The sequence below is a fragment of the Pagrus major genome, chromosome 2 (assembly GCF_040436345.1).
Source record: "Pagrus major chromosome 2, Pma_NU_1.0".
Classification (NCBI taxonomy): Eukaryota; Metazoa; Chordata; class Actinopteri; order Spariformes; family Sparidae; genus Pagrus; species Pagrus major.
Genome location: NC_133216.1, coordinates 27,247,033 through 27,263,833, shown reverse-complemented (window position 1 = coordinate 27,263,833; position 16,801 = coordinate 27,247,033). Strand labels below are relative to the sequence as shown.

At 42.4% G+C, this 16,801-nt stretch overlaps 2 protein-coding genes across 2 annotated transcripts; both read left to right on the top strand.

Annotated features, from left to right (window-relative positions):
* The first annotated feature begins 495 nt into the window (after positions 1-495).
* On the top strand, positions 496-2,659 carry LOC141013289 (retinol-binding protein 2-like). Its single transcript, XM_073486957.1, has 4 exons — positions 496-624; positions 1,719-1,897; positions 2,059-2,160; positions 2,500-2,659. Exons 1-4 carry the CDS (start codon positions 552-554, stop codon positions 2,551-2,553), a joined length of 408 nt encoding a protein of 135 aa, XP_073343058.1. The 5' UTR covers positions 496-551; the 3' UTR covers positions 2,554-2,659.
* A 1,312-nt stretch (positions 2,660-3,971) lies between these two features.
* Positions 3,972-16,792, top strand: LOC141015610 (coatomer subunit beta'-like). The gene is made up of 22 exons (XM_073489747.1): positions 3,972-4,047; positions 4,705-4,842; positions 4,977-5,063; positions 5,697-5,823; positions 5,997-6,145; positions 6,519-6,665; positions 7,580-7,679; positions 7,805-7,947; positions 8,649-8,848; positions 9,032-9,142; positions 9,455-9,543; positions 9,661-9,767; positions 9,851-9,994; positions 10,145-10,275; positions 10,509-10,716; positions 11,043-11,153; positions 11,963-12,177; positions 12,304-12,396; positions 12,693-12,873; positions 13,116-13,187; positions 14,339-15,370; positions 15,671-16,792. Exons 1-22 carry the CDS (start codon positions 4,045-4,047, stop codon positions 15,758-15,760), a joined length of 3,678 nt encoding a protein of 1,225 aa, XP_073345848.1. The 5' UTR covers positions 3,972-4,044; the 3' UTR covers positions 15,761-16,792.
* The last annotated feature ends 9 nt before the right edge of the window (positions 16,793-16,801 follow it).

Sequence of the window (16,801 nt, the reverse complement as noted above, 5' to 3'; positions counted from 1 at the left end):
AGAGAGAAAACTTTCCACTGCAGGCTCAAGAAAGACCCAAGAGATGAACTCTGAGCATGCACAGCACTCATCTGTGTCCCTGCTCCTCTCCATCCTCTCTCCATTCCACTACATTAGAATGAGTAACTGCTAGAGCCGGTGTTCTGGGAGGAAATGTAGATTGAAAGTACAGCAGACTCTTTAAGTGCATCCAAGTGAGTGTGCACACACTTAATGCACAGGCGCATAATGCATGTGCACAAACACAGGGTTGTATATCACGGAAAATACTGTAAACATACATGTATAAAAGGAAGGAGTGTGTTTCCAATGCACAAACTTTATACCACACACACACACACACACACACACACAAACACACACACAAACACACAAACACTGCCCTGGGGAAATTATCAGGCTGACCCTGTCCTTTGGTCTTCATGCACACACACACACACACACACGCACACACAGAGAGTGTATAAAAAGGGTTGGGCCCATGAACTCTCTCCCTCAGTTTGACAGACCAACTAGCTGTAACGGCAAAGAACACTGCACGCCAGTCCAAAATGCCTGCTGATTACAATGGACGCTGGGAGATGGTGAGCAACGAGAACTTCGAGGAGGTCATGAAGGCCATCGGTAAGTTCTTACTGCCTACTCAATGCATAATGGCATATCGTAAAAGGGGAGACCGCGGCTTGTAACTCCCAGGAAAAAACAGGAGTCAATTAGAAGGTAACATTCGAAGACGCAGCCAAGTGGGAAGTGAGGCCTGGGCAGCAAATCTGGAAGGAGTGTCACGGAAAGAGTGAGAGAGCGGCAGTGTGAGGGAGGAAGAGGAATACCGTTGCACTGCTTCATTTCCTCATTGAGCCGCTGTCAGGCCAAGTTAACCTCCACTCTGTGAGCGGTTGCCGTCTGTTACCACGCCAAATAAATATTGATTCACTCCTTTCTGCATTTTCATCTTCCTGATACGCAGAAAAGGCAGACGGATTCAGACCCGGGATCAGGCAGCGGGCCAGCTTGTCATTTTTTTTAAAAAAAGACAGTGAGAGAGAGAGTTAGAGAGAGAGAGGGAGCCTGACGTTGAGCTATCATTGATCAGGCCAAGAAACACTTTCATTATTCACCAACTCTATCTGCAATTCATAAAACAACCCCGGTACACTCAGCTCACACAAAATCTGGGAAATCCTGAGCGCCTGCACCTCATTTCCATCGAGCGGATAGGAAAATGACATCCTTATGGAAATGGGTCAAAAATATTATTTAGATGGGTAAATGTAGGGGCCTCATCTGTAAGAGTGATGGGGGAAATTGAATTTTCACTTTAAGGCAAATGGGATATGAATATCTAAACGGTCAGGGTGGGTGTCTCTCTGTGGCTGGGCCTGGTGCTGAACGGGGTGGAGAAACTCATCTAGGCCCATTTTGACTCGGAGCAAGGTCATTTTTAAAGGGTAAATGAGACTGTCAAAACGGCCAGCCGGAGAGGAATCAGAATAAGTGGCCTGTGCCGTCATGTGTGTCCCTGGATGTGTGCTCCTGGTGTGTCTGTGCACATAAGGATTTAGTCAAACTACACGCTAAACCAGGATGGGAAATTGACTCCTGCCATTGACATTATATCCCATTGGTTCTTGTGTGTGTGTGTGTGTGTGTGTGTGTGTGTGTGTGTGTGTGCGTGCGTGCGTGCGTGTGTGTGTGTGTGTGTGTGTTTACGCTTGCAGACATTGACTTTGCCACCAGGAAGATAGCCGCCCACCTGCATCAGACAAAAGTGATCGTCCAGAATGGAGACAAATTTGAAACGAACACCCTGAGCACCTTCAGGAACTACGAGGTCAACTTCGTCATAGGAGAGGAGTTTGAGGAGCAGACAAAGGGCCTGGACAACCGAAAGGTCAAGGTGGGACTGTTTTCATGTATTTTACACAGACCTGAAGGAGGAAGTGCTCTCGATGAAAGATTTTGAGTAAAAACAACTACAGAGTCACCGATGATAAATATAAAACACATGTTTTGGATACTAACCTATAAAATGATGCTTTGTCTGTGTGGTGATATCAGACACTGGTTACCTGGGATGGAGACAAGCTGGTGTGTGTCCAGAAGGGAGAGAAAGAAAACCGTGGCTGGAAACAGTGGATCGAGGGAGACATGCTACACCTGGTGAGAGAAAGTGTCACACAGAGTTTTGGCAGGGTTATGAAAGGATTGGCAATATTCAGTCTCTCTAGTCGGCCACATTAAACAGCAAAGCAAACACCATAAAAAGTTCAAATTAAAAACACTTTATCGTTTCACTTGCATGATGAAATTCGTCTCAACCTTCAATTAGATCAGGCTAATCTATCTCATAACTGCGGGCAATAACAATAAAAGTGATAATGAACCGCTATCTAAAACATATGGATGTAAGCTCTACCTGATTATATAACTCAGATATTGACATTCGTTGCATCATGTTGGACTCGCAGTCTAAAGGTCTCCTCTCTCCTTCTCTCTCAGGAAATCCATGTGCTTGACAAAGTCTGCCACCAAGTATTTAAGAAGAGCCAGTAAGATGGGAACCACCCCAGTCTGCACAAAGCTGCCCGTCATGTGCTGCATGTTGCTGTCTATTTATAATGTAATTGTGAATACCTGTAATAAACTGATTTAATACTAATGTCCTTTTCATTTCTGGTGTTTTTATTGAGCTGTTGTCCCCTTTAGTTGAGTAATCTCCCAGTGAGTTTATCACGTCTTTCACACACACACACACACACACACACACGTTTTGAAGACCTGACACACAGTAAATGGTTTATGTATTTATGAACACTTTGAAACAAACCTTTATACTGAAAGTTTTTTCTCATATTAAATGACTAATTGAATATCGATATAATTATGACAGAGAGAGGCTCTGATGGTACACTGCAAAAAAAGTTAAGGCCTTTTATTCAACCTCGACAAATTGAATCCATGCTCATGATTTTGCATTTGCCTGGCATATTGTAGGTTTTAGACTCAACAGTAAAGTTTGTGGGCTGTTTAAGGCTAGCCTGTGTGTGTTTGCAGTGTAGGTCGAGCTCACAGGTACAACATGTTCTGCTTCTCTGCCGGATCTTGAGCTGCTCCCCACAGGAAGCGCTGGAGGATCCACGTCGCCAAAAGACGCTGCGTCAAGTCAGACAGCGACAGAGAGACCTTAACCGGAAATGGGGCGAATTGTCTTCAAAATGAAAGCGTTGCTTTTACAAACGTAAAGCTAAAGGATATTTTGAGATTTTCAAACATAAAGAAAAAGCTTTTAAACCTATCAGTGTTTAGCACAAAATTACAGCCTTGGGACCGCACTAGGCCAACTTACAAATGATGTATATCACAGTTTAAAACACACATTGTACAACAAGATGCAGGCTGTATATGATCTATTTCAAATGTAAATTAGAGCAGGCTGTATTTCCTGTATATAGACAAGTATACATGCATATACTCCACATCAAGTACATACTGTAGCCAATGCACTTATAGTAGCTTTTTACACTGCCAGTGCAGTGTTTACTCCAGCCCTCCCACACACCCTTGTACTATGCGTATTGTTTTTTAACATCTATCCTTTGACCTTTATGTAGATAAAACAACATTTAACTAGTTTAACTATTGCATAACACTGTTCTTCTTGGAACTGTTCACACAGAGAGCTAGTGAGAGGTGGAGTCCATTTACTCAGATGGTTGTTATTCAGATTATTATATTAATAAATGATAACCCAATTAATACTGCTACTACAAATAATAATAATAATAATAATAATAACAATAATAATAATAATAATAATAATAACCAAAGATATATATAGTTTTACATATACTTTTAGGGAGCCTTTCATTTTTTTTTGAGAGATGTATTGTGAAAATCCATACCGGAAATGAATTTGTTTCTATCCTTGCACTTGGTCACTAAAGTTTGTCCACTGAGCTCCGCAGGAGAAGCACGACGGGAGCAGCAGCAGGCAGGCCGGTGTCTTTACTGTACAGCACCGCAGAGACTCACTGACGTGGAAACATGGTAGGCGGAACAGACTAACTAAATACTTTAACCTTGTCGGTTTGTTGTCGATCACTGTCGGGCTGCTCTGCTGTCCGTGTGCGTGAAACGACAACCCATAAACTTTAACATCAGAGTTGGAAACATGCAAAACGCACGGTTGGCTGTATATGTAGCGACCATATGCAACAAGAGGGTTCATAAAAGTTGACTACCGTGTAATCAAGGAAGTTAAAGTGATTTATTTTGTACATCGTATGACAAGAATTTAATATTTGCTTAATGGAGGATTTTAAATGTACATCCATGTCATTATTAATAGTAGATAAATGAAAGGACTACACATTTTCATTGGCATGAATCGACTTGAGAGGGCCCAGTCACTCTGGAGCAGTCATGCACATAAAATGTGGAATGGGTAGTAACAACAGACACGCCCCCTCCATAACTATCCCCAAAACCTGAAAAACAGTACAGTGTGAGCTGCTATTCATAATGTTCCTGCCTTCCAAGATAAAAAATCACTGAATTAAAGGTGTATTTCAAATATAGGCTGCTGATTGCTGTATGGACTAAGAGCATCAGCTGTTGTTGAGAGGAGCTGATTGGTTAACTCAGACCGATGCTGATTAATATCTTTTAGCATCATGATCATCTTTTCTTTTATGTACATTATAGCCTCTGCGGTTGGACATCAAGCGGAAGCTGACGGCTCGGTCAGACCGGGTGAAGAGCGTGGATCTGCACCCCACTGAGCCATGGATGGTGGTCAGCCTCTACAGCGGCACTCTGGTGGTCTGGAACCACGAGACACAGGTCAGTCAGTCAGTTCCACATTCCTCTAATCAGTCATATCATGGAGTCGTTCCTTCACACACACAGTCACTTCATATATCTTCATCCAAGCTTTTTGATTGTCTGTGATGTTAATTTCTTGTTTGTGTGTGCAGACGATGGTGAAAACCTTCGAGCTGTGTGACCTGCCTGTCAGAGTGGCCAAGTTTGTAGCCAGGAAACACTGGGTCATCGCCGGAGCAGTAAGTGTTTTAACTCAATGAGAGCGGTAATGTACTTAATAAAGTTATCTTTCTTTTCAGTATGTGAATTAATAAGAAATTAGAAGTACAAACTACCTCAGAATGAGAATTTGTGGAATAAATGTTAATTTATCATCAATTTGTCAGGTTGGGTTTCAGTTTAGTCGCTTTATTTTTCCTCCTCGAGTTGTGTTGCTGCATTCTCCTAAATAACTGAAGTAGATGGGGACTCCTAAAGGGTCTTTTCGAATTAATTTAGGATCTCGGGCTACCAGAGTCTTGGATTACACTGGATAAGCTGTATGGAGCAATTTTATTGGTTAGGGTTATTGGTTGTTTTTTAACTGTTTTATAGCAAGTCCCCATCTACTTTACTTGACTTTCCGTTGACATGGAGCTGCGTAAATAATGACTGAATATTCATTTTTGGGTGAACCTATCCTTTAAGGTAAAACCTGAGCTTGTTGTGCCTAACATCGGGGTCAGAATACCCCATCGTCTTGGGCTGGATGGGCGACCTTTTGCTTTCTACCCACAGTGCATTAGGCAGTGATACTCTTCAGAGGCAGCATCCATAGCCAGATAAATTGGTGTTATTGTGTTGTGTTTCACGATCTCTGCGCCCGTCCTCAGGATGACATGCTGATCCGTGTGTTCAATTACAACACTCTGGAGCGAGTTCACATGTTTGAGGCTCACGCTGACTACATCCGCTGCATCGCTGTCCACCCTACACAGCCCTACATCCTCACCAGCAGCGGTATGAAGGAGCTACACTCACTCACAGAAAACGCTTTTCAGATTTCCCAACTATAACTGGAAAGATATAGCATATTAAGCAAATACTCATCATCATCATCATTGTTTGTGTGTGTGTGTGTGTGTGTGTGTGTGTGTGTGTGTGTGTGTGTGTGTGTGTGTGTGTGTATTCAGATGACATGTTGATCAAGCTGTGGGACTGGGACAGGAAGTGGTCGTGCAGTCAGGTGTTTGAGGGGCACACTCACTACGTCATGGAGATTGTCATCAACCCCAAAGATAACAACCAGTTTGCCAGCGCCTCTCTGGACAGAACCATTAAGGTATACACATGCACACACACACACACACACACACACACACATGCAAATGCTTGTAAGAGCACACAAAAGAAGATTGCTTCAGGGCACAAACAGAAAAAGGTGCTGTTCCTCCCGTTTAAGTAAAAGTGAACAATGGGTGACAGACAATGTGGGAGAGGCAGGGACACTTCATATGCAGTCACAAGTAACAGGGTTTATGGGAAATGTGGTCTCATGTTTGAGAAACACAACCACTAACAGCACAACTTCTGTGAGATACAGGCCTCATTTATTTACCCTATTCACACATCGACTCAAATATACTGATATTTGCAATACTCTTTTATACAAACTCTCTTTCTGCATGTTCCTGCTCTGCGTGTGTGCTGTACAGGTGTGGCAGCTGGGCTCCAAGACTCCCAACTTCACTCTGGAAGGCCACGAGAAGGGAGTGAACTGTATTGATTACTACAGCGGAGGAGACAAGCCCTACCTCATATCAGGGGCTGACGACCGCCTGGTAAAGATCTGGGATTATCAGGTAACAAAATGAACTGTATACTGGAAAGAACTGCCACAAGCCTACACTTTATCCTGAGTAAGAGCTTTTTATCTTATCTTCCACATTATCTCCAACTTACAGTCTACTCTAAATGTTCCATAACAGCTTATTCAGTCTGAGAGAGTCATCCATATGTATTCATCTTATTAAAAGACATTGCACAGTTCCCAGTAGAAAGGGCAATAGGATCACAATGGCACATTCACACATTATGCTGAACAAGTACCAACTCTCAAGTGACACATAAAGATCTTTGCTTTTCAGTTACGTTCTTATTTTACCTACTCATGAGTTTAGTTCATACATCTTCAGCCCACTGCTCTTTACTCTCAGCAAACACAGATTCTCTGAGAAGACGACTGTTGACTCTTTTCAAATTAAAATAAAAAAATGCCTCACCAAACCCTTAGTTGTAGAACAATGTACACATCTTTTGACCCCAGAGCCAAGAATGTGTTTAACCTAATAGAAATCTTTCTTGTATGCCTCCCCTCTTATGTATTAAGTCAATTATTCCATAACGGAGCTATACAGCGAAGCTCACACGGATCTCCCATAAACAGTGTATGTAAGGACAGCAGAAGCAGTAGATATAGTTGAATCTATAATTTCTACAATGGTTTGTCTCAACTACAAAATACTAATCATTTTCCTTATTTGAAAATAAAATAACAAGTTTCTAAAACAATGTCAAGCATGCATTTAATATGTGAAATAAAACTTAACACACAATACTTAGTTATAGGGCAGCAGATAGCATGTGCATTGTGATTATTCAGTGTTCAGTATTGCTAACATACACACATGCACGGTTAAGATATAAAAGGTGTAGTTCAGTGTTGACATGTGACATTATCTGATGAGTGTGTGTGCTGTGTCTCTTCATCTACCAGAACAAAACCTGTGTTCAGACTCTGGAGGGTCACGCCCAGAACGTGACCTGCGTCAGTTTCCATCCCGAACTGCCGATCATCCTCACAGGCTCCGAGGATGGTACGTTGTGTATTTAAATGAAACATTTGAAAACGACTCAAACGCAAAAAAAAAAAAAAAACTGTAGCCCAAAATCAGTAGGTACAGCATCGTGGTTCAGTCTGGTCTCTTTGTCGTTTCCTCAGGCACAGTTCGAGTGTGGCACTCCAACACCTACCGACTAGAAAACACGCTCAACTATGGCATGGAGAGGGTGTGGTGTATAAGTGGCCAGCCTGGCTCCAACAGTGTGGCTATAGGCTACGATGAAGGCAGCATCATCATCAAGGTCTGTGTTTTTTATAGCTTCCAAAAAGCTGTTTACACTTTCATACGTTACATTGTAAGCACTACATACCATACTGTTTTCTCTGATTCCTCATGTGGTTGACGGAAATTACAATTATAAAGAATATAAAGGTAAACGGTCATGGTCTAAGCATGTTCAGAGTGAATAATGACAAGCTGTAAACATATATGAGCCTGTCCTCTCTGGAAATCTTCAACTTCAGTGCAATTTTTAGAACAATTATCATTTAGTCAGTAGAGTTTTCCTAATTTCAGCCCAAAGTCACTTTAACCTCAATCACTGGGCTCTTAGATGCCTCTCTTTTGTCAGTGGGGCCCTGAGGACAGCAGCTAGGAACCTCAGACTTCAGAAATAATGTCAGTAATCTCTTGTTAACAGAAAATTGAACATTAACGTTCAAATTTAAACTGTAAACAACATTTCAGGTTATTAAAGCCCACAAATTCTCCGAGGAAATAGAGGACATGACCTTTTTATCCTCAACAACAGCTATTGGCAGTCATAAAACACCCTCAGTTGGAGTACATCATGTAGCTTGTATAAGCTGAATGAACATTTATTGACCAGTAATATGAAAAAGGTGCCCCCTCCTTTTTACAAGTAGTCCTCTGTACCCCTTTTCTTCTCTTTTTTCTCATCTTACACCTCACCCTCGTGTCCCCTCTCCCTCTCTGTCTCAGCTGGGTCGGGAGGAGCCGGCTATGTCCATGGACTCCAGTGGGAAGGTCATGTGGGCCCGCCACTCCGAGGTGCAGCAGGCCAACCTGAAGGCCATGGGAGATACGGAGATCAGGGATGGGGAGAGGCTGCCGCTGGGTGTCAAAGACATGGGCAGCTGTGAGATCTACCCTCAGACCATCCAACACAGCCCCAACGGGAGGTGAGACGTTGGTTTGCTGTGGGTGAAAGCAGTGGTGGTGTTAAAGACTGAGAAGTACTCAGTAAAATTTGACTGCATGTTTGTGTCTGTTGTTTTGAATTGTATATATCATCCTTAGTTGAGGTTTCAAAATGTAATCTTATATCCAATTTGTTTGTGTTTTGTGTCTTTGTGTGTTTGCAGGTTTGTAGTGGTGTGTGGAGATGGGGAGTATATCATCTACACCGCCATGGCCCTGAGGAACAAGAGCTTCGGCTCAGCTCAAGAATTTATCTGGGCTCATGACTCCTCACAGTAAGTCCTACACACCTTAAAGAAATAGTTTGACATTTTGGTCCCCAACAACTTATAAGAGTAGGTTGGCATTTGGGAAATACTATAGCTGTGTCTCCCCTCATTCCAATCTTTACAGTACGCTAAGCTAACTAAGCTATTGCATTTTGGCTTTAGCTTCATATTAAGAAGGAGAGCTTTGATATTTACTCTTGCCTGAAAGCGATCAAAAATGTCAAATTATTCTTTTAACTATAACTGTAAAATATTACGAGTAATAAACTTCATTTTGTTCCGATAGATTAAATTTAAGTGTCTACACTGTTTTCATAGGTATGCCATCAGGGAAGGCAACAGTATGGTCAAAATATTTAAGAACTTTAAAGAGAAGAAGGCTTTTAAACCTGACTTTGGAGCTGAAGGTGAGCTTTATTTTCCTTTTTCTCTGTTGACATGATAGTTTTGGTGTGCGTGGATACAGTATGTACATATATGTGTGCCCATCTCTGTGTAATGCTTAGTATCCTGCTGTCCTGCAGGTATCTTTGGTGGCTTCTTGCTGGGAGTGAGGTCAAACAGTGGCCTGGCCTTCTATGACTGGGAGACCGCAGAACTGATCCGCCGCATCGAGATCCAACCTAAACATGTGGGTCATACTGTCACAGCTCTCACATCTCCAACAATTTGTGTATTGCCCATTTTTATAATATCTTGTCTTTCTGTCTTCAGATCTTCTGGTCTGACTCTGGGGAGCTGGTGTGTATTGCTACAGATGAGTCTTTCTTCGTGTTGCGCTACCAGCCAGAGAGAGTGGCAGCAGCCCTGGAGTCCAAGGAAAATATCACAGAAGATGGGATAGAGGACGCCTTCGAGGTGGGAGACCCGCAGGAGTGTATATTATGAGAGACTGTGCAGGGGGTTAAATTGCCGAAATGGATCTCCAGAAACACATGACAGAAAAAAATGACATCAGCCTTTGATGTCTTTATTTTTAACTAACTTGTGTTACGTCCTGCTCACCAGGTCCTGGGGGAGGTCCCAGAGGTGGTGAAGACAGGGGTTTGGGTAGGAGACTGCTTCATCTTCACCAGCTCTCTCAACAGACTAAACTACTATGTTGGAGGAGAGATCATCACCATTGCTCACCTGGACAGGTACAATGCATGTATACCTGTAAATTTAAGTAAGGCGGCAGGACAAAACGAGTGTACCTCAGCACTCTGCCATCATATCTCTGGCATGCTGGGAAAAATCTGCTGAATGGCTTTGAATCTACTCAGTGTTTCATGCCGTCTAACTTTGCTGTCCTTTTTTATCCTGTAAAATCGAAATACCATTAAAAAAAATCTCAAAGAAGTGCCTTAAAGATGGTCTCTCTGGTGTGTAGGACCATGTATCTGCTGGGTTACATCCCCAAGGACGACCGTCTCTACCTGGGAGACAAGGAGCTGAACGTCATCAGCTTCTCCCTGCTCCTGTCAGTGCTGGAATACCAAACAGCTGTCATGAGGAGGGACTTCGGCACAGCCGACAAGGTTCTACCTACAATCCCCAAGGAGCAGAGGATCAGGGTAGCCCACTTTTTGGAGAAACAGGTACATTTGTCCCTCAACTTTTCTGCACCTCTCTGCTTTAGTAGATTCAGGATTTCATGAATGCATAATTTAAAGAACATCAGGCAGACAGATGGAGTGAAACATCTGGGCAGAATTCTTGTGTGCTTCTTTTGAAATGTATTTACCATGGGGATGGTTTTCCTTCTCACGCACTCTCTTTTACCACTTCACTTTTTCACACCGACAGTTTCACATATCCAATCTTCCACTGCTGGCAGCTGTGCTTTACATAAGAACAGATGATGGAGCAGAATGTATCAAATAGAAATATCAAGATGTGTTTTGTTTCTCCTTGTGTTGTGTAGGGCTTCAAACAGCAGGCCCTGGCTGTGTCCACTGACCCAGAACACAAGTTTGAACTGGCCCTGCAGCTGGGAGAGGTGAAGATAGCCTATGAGCTGGCCTTGGAGGCAGAGGTGAGAGCACTACTGCACATGCACACAAAAACAAGATGAAAGCCCAAACCCATAGTAATCATCAGTATGCTGTCCTAGCTGTTAGTAAAAAAAATATCAACCTACTTTATCATTTGCACTAAAGAGAAATTATACAATATGTGGGGCATCGGTTGTCAACAGCGTTCTCACACTCCGTGTCTCAAACTATGACATGTTGGGCCTGTTAGTTTGCAGGTATTTGGTCGGAAAAGTCCTTGAAAAATCCTTGAATTTGATGATTAAGAAGGTGTGGGAACCCTGTGTCAATCAAACTGCAACTTGGAAAGCTACTGCCAGTTTAACTCCTCTATTTCCTTTGTGCATTGCATTGTGGGAAAATACAGCAGCACACTTAAATGCATATATACCATCTTCACATATTGAAATCCTAAAAAAGATGCTGAAAACCTGCTTAGTTCATCATCTTAGTTAAGCTTTTTTAGCATACTAACATTTGCTAATTAGCACTAAACTCAAAGTGTCATGGTGTCATTTTGTAGAAATTTGGTCATAACAGCTTAAGCCTGGTTCTTTTCTCATAACAAAACTGTCTTATTGAGGAACTTGGTGCGTTACATTCAAAATCAATTTTTGTTTTCAATGATTTTCTTTCATCAGTAGCTGTGTAATATGCTGGATAACGTGTATAGAATGTGTCATTGTGAGTCACGACCCAGGCCTCCCATACTCAGTAAGCTCTTCTCGGTGTATTGTTGAGGTTCATGCCTCTCCTCCTGTGATAATCCTCTCTCCTGTCTCTTTGGCACCATGACATGTGGGGGCTCCAGTCAGAGCAGAAATGGAAGCAGCTGGCAGAGCTCGCTACTACAAAGTGCCAGTTTAGCTTGGCCCAGGAGTGTCTGCACCAAGCTCAGGATTATGGGGGATTATTGCTGTTGGCCACCGCCTCGGGCAACGCCGACATGGTGGGCAAACTGGCAGAGGGGGCGGAGAGGGATGGGAAGACCAACGTGGCCTTTCTCACCTGCTTCCTGCAGGGAAGGTGGGTGGAAGAAGAGAAGAGGGACGGGGAAAGGAAGCTATGTTTGAATCCACATTTCAATTAACTGATATGTGTTGCTAAATTATCTTAATTTTTTCATCCCAACTTTTTTTTGTGTTTGCCCAGAATGGACAAATGTCTGGAGCTTCTCATCAAAACAGATCGGTTGCCAGAGGCTGCATTTCTGGCAAGAACATATCTGCCCAGCCATGTGTCAAGGTAAAGTTGTTTCTGTTGAGTGCACAGCATATACCCGAGTGTTGAGCTCCAGTGTACTGGCTGTGTTTGTGTGCAAACAATCATCCTATATCCATATGTGTCGAGCAAAACCTTTGCATATAGCAGTTTGCCTGTAATTTTTAAAAAATACCTGTTTTTCACCAGAAGGCAAAACTTTACAAAGTCCTAGTCATTGATGTTGTTCCTGAAAGTGTATGATGATGGCAGTATCTGTATCTGTGAGAATATTTACATTATTCATCACCGGTGAGCTGCATACGCTTCCCTTCCTCCAGGGTGGTGGGGCTGTGGAAGGAGAGTCTGTCCAAGGTCAACCAGAAGGCAGCAGATGCTCTGGCTGACCCCAGCCAGTACAGCAACCTGTTCCCTGGCCTCCAGCAAGCCGTGCTGGCTGAGCAGTACCTCAAGGAGACTCACGTCAGGGTCAGGCCTGCTGCAGAATACCCACTCATCATGGTGAGTGGAAGTTGGATGAGCTATACTTAAAAACTCTAATAGATGACGTGGAGTGATTTTATCATAAATTATGCACAGAAATGGATCAATTTCTGCAGAAAATGTTCAGTCAGTTGTTGAATTAGGATTTGGTCTCATATGATTTCTTTGCTATTACATCATTGTTGAGTCACACGGATTAACCACTCATACTTTAAGCATGCTGTTTCAGATTACATTTTGCCTGTCTCTTTATTCTCCAGCCAAATGAGGACCGTGATGTTCTGGAGGAATCTGCGAGTTTTGTGCTCAAAGGAGAGCTCGCCGAGCCAGAGGTGAGGATCACAACCTGCAGCTCTACACGACTCATTATATAAGGATGTCTCTCCTTTAACTGACCCTGTGAACAAAAAATGTACACCATTACTAAATGAACATCTGATAGCAAAACAGCTATTGGAAGATTTTTTTTCTGCCTAAGATGGTGGCTGGAAAAAAGTCTGCTATCTACATCGAAACAATTATTGGGAATGGTTATTGTTCCTGCAATCCATACAGACTTTGCAGAGATCCTCTCCTTAAATGATTGTTTTGTAGAGAGATTGGAGACAAAATAAGAGTTCAATCCAAAGCTAATATGAGGCTTCAGCAGTCAGAGTCTGACTGATGAGGTGGCTGTCTATGTAAAGTTCCAGTCTTTTTATTTCTTTGCTTCACAGTACTGTCTGGGTAAAACACAAAGAAAGAATTTTGCTCCGAAAAGGCTTTGTTAGATTCACACTCCACTTGTCTAACTCAGACTGCTGAAGCTAACATTGAATGTTTGCACAGAACAAGGAGAGTGGATTTTTGTCACACATGCCTTAATGTTGCACTGAAATTGCTTTAGAAAGGGATCTCTGCATGACCAACATGAGCAGAGGGAACAATTACAGTGACCAAAAACCAACAGTCTCCAAAGGTGGACAGTAAAAATGTACATTAACTCAAGTACTGTACTGAATACAAATGTTTTACTTTATGTGAGTATTTCCATTTTATGCTACTTTATATATCTACTCCACTCACTTTAAGGTCTTACATCATAAGCTTATAAAATTAAATTTATCATTAAAGATGAGACCAGTCAGTCTTCTGTAGGATTTTGAATGCAGCACTGTTATTCCACACTAAAAACCACAGTCTATAAAATATCAGTTTAAGAGAAATGCTCATCAAAATTTCCAGAGCCCAAAGTGACATCTTCAGATTGCTTCCTTTGTCCAAAACCCAAAGTGAATTTGTTAACCGTCACAGAAGTTTGAATGTGTGAATGTTTGACATGTTTATGCTTAAAAATGACATAGACAATTCATTTATTCCAAAAGTCATTTGATTCCAATTGACTAATTGTTGCAGCTCCAGTAAAGTTCACCCAGTATTGCGCTGGTACCATATTTACACATGCTAGGTCCATTTCTAACCGATTTTCTTGTTCCGTATACAGGAAGTGATGAAGAGCATGATTGAACCCGTCATGGCAGCAGCAGCGACAGAAGCTGCACCTGCAGAACCAGCAGTGGTGGAGGAACTCATTCCACTAAAACAGGAGATTATTGATCCTCTGTCATCAACAGAGGAAGAATCAATCCCAACACCATCATCCCCTGTGCCTGTCACAGTGACAGAAGAGCATGTTGACCCGCACCAAGCAGAATCTGTCGCCTTCACTGAATCAGAGGAGGCTTCAGTCTCTGAAGAGGAAGACCTCTCACAGTCTACCATGGAGATTACCCCGACAGAGCCAGAGATGGTACAGTCCAGTCCCATGGATGATGTCAGATCATCAGCTGAGACGGATGTTGAGGAAATTTCTCCAGCCGCTGATGATGTAACTGCTGCCACTGAAACACTAACTGAGACAACATCAGAAACCATTGTGGCAAGAGAAGAAACACCAAGTGAGACAGTGAAGACAGAAACCATAGCAACAGAGGATGTCCTAGTTAGCACTGGTCTGACAGTTGATACTGATATAACAGAGTCTATAGCAACTGAGGAAATGCTTGTTGATGAAGAAGTGGAAACAGACATCATCTCCTCAGAAGCACCAACCGTCACAGATACAGCAGCAGCAGAGACTCATGTTACTGAGGAACTTGTCTCAGAAACTGCACCATCACCTGTAGCAGTGGAGGAGCTTATCTCCTTTGAAAACACACGCAGTCCAGTGCTGGATGCACCTGTCCAAGCCCAGGCTGTTTCAGATTTGGCCCTTGATCCACTGCTAGACCCATTTGGAGATACAATGCCAGTACTGAAGCCAGTCACAGCTCAAGAACCAGAACAAGAGGATCTAACCACAGCATTCCCAGTGAAGCCTGAGGACAACCTGGAGCCTGCTGTGCCTCTGCAGGCTGAGCCACAGGTTTTATCCCCAGCAGCCATCCCTGCAGAGGGCAACGTAGCAGAGCAGGAGGCAGCTCCTGAGGGAACTGAGGAGATGGCAGAGGACCTCGAGGCAGAGCTGAATGAGGATGTAAGTTTCAGGGTTTTTTTTTTTTAGAGATGCATGATATATGTTGGACATTTGATATTTTATCAGCCCGGTATTTGGAAGTTTTATTATCTGTTATTTATCCGTATTACTGAAATTATAGCCCATATACAAACCAAAATGGCTTTCAAGGACTTAACAAGCATGACATCTACACACTGCAATTATGGAATTAAATGTATTGTATTCTGAAAACATATTAATAATTGTATGTAGCTGTGAACTCCCCCTATTGTGCAACACCTTTTTGTTTTTCACCCACACATTTTGTTCTTCCTGCAGGCCCTGGATGATCTGGACCTGGACAATTTCGACCTGGAAGATATCGACACCACAGATGTCAACCTGGACGACGATTTCTTGAACGATTAGAAGGAAAAATCTTTTTCACAAACCAGACTGCAGTTTTTTTTAGTGACCAAAGAACACAAAGGGCTGTTTTCCAGGACGACAATAAGCTGTCAACAGACTAAAGACTTTGTCTGTGTGGTACTGTACGACTAAATAGTCATAACTTGAGCAAATCTCCAAGAAGGCAGGTTCGACCGCATACTAAGCCAGAGCCTTGATTAAGAGGCTGTGTTTCAACTCTATCTGGGAGACCAAACACATGCAGTGGCCTTTGGTAGTAAAGGTAAAAATAGTAGATCACAAGGGACAAAAATGTATTAAAGGGGAAATTGAGACACGCAAAGGTGTATGTGTTTAGAAATGATGCACTGCAGCCAAAGAAATAAAGCTGAGACTTGTTGGTGACCCTTTTTACTCTTAACATTTGCTCTTTGAGGCCTTGTTAGAGCCATCATGGTGGTTTGTAATGAAAGTGCTCTCACATTACTAATGTAAGTATCATCAGTTTACAGTAAAAATCTGTGTTTTAGGGGTAGAAAGCTTGACAAGCTGACTGCTATGTCCACCAGCATGTAAATTAAGGAATTACACTCAGTACCTCTTCTTCTTCTGCATACAGTGTAACACCACTGTTGATCAGGGTGTTATCCAAACCATTGAGGAATTCCTCAAGTTTTTTTAATATTCCTTTCATTCCTGAGGGGCAGTTTAGTGTTTGTTTTCTAACATTCCTGCTGGATTTTAGCTCATCAGTAGTGAGTAGAGTAGTATTTTCGGTCAGTTGAACAAGCCCATGATTTAGATAACAACTCCCCTATGTGGTTATACTCAGTGCCTTTATTACCTCTTTGTTTTTAGTGTTCTAATAGTTTGGTGCATGTTTACTTCCCAAAGCTTGTATTCACACAAACTGCTGCTTTCAGTTTATCAGATAAACTGAATGTACAGTATGTTTCTGTTACAGGTGCCTTAAATGTGTTTTCTTAAGATTGTGTTTGGATGATATTGACTGGACTTGAAAAGTGAATTATATAAATAAAGTTTTCCATGTTACCCAGGCCT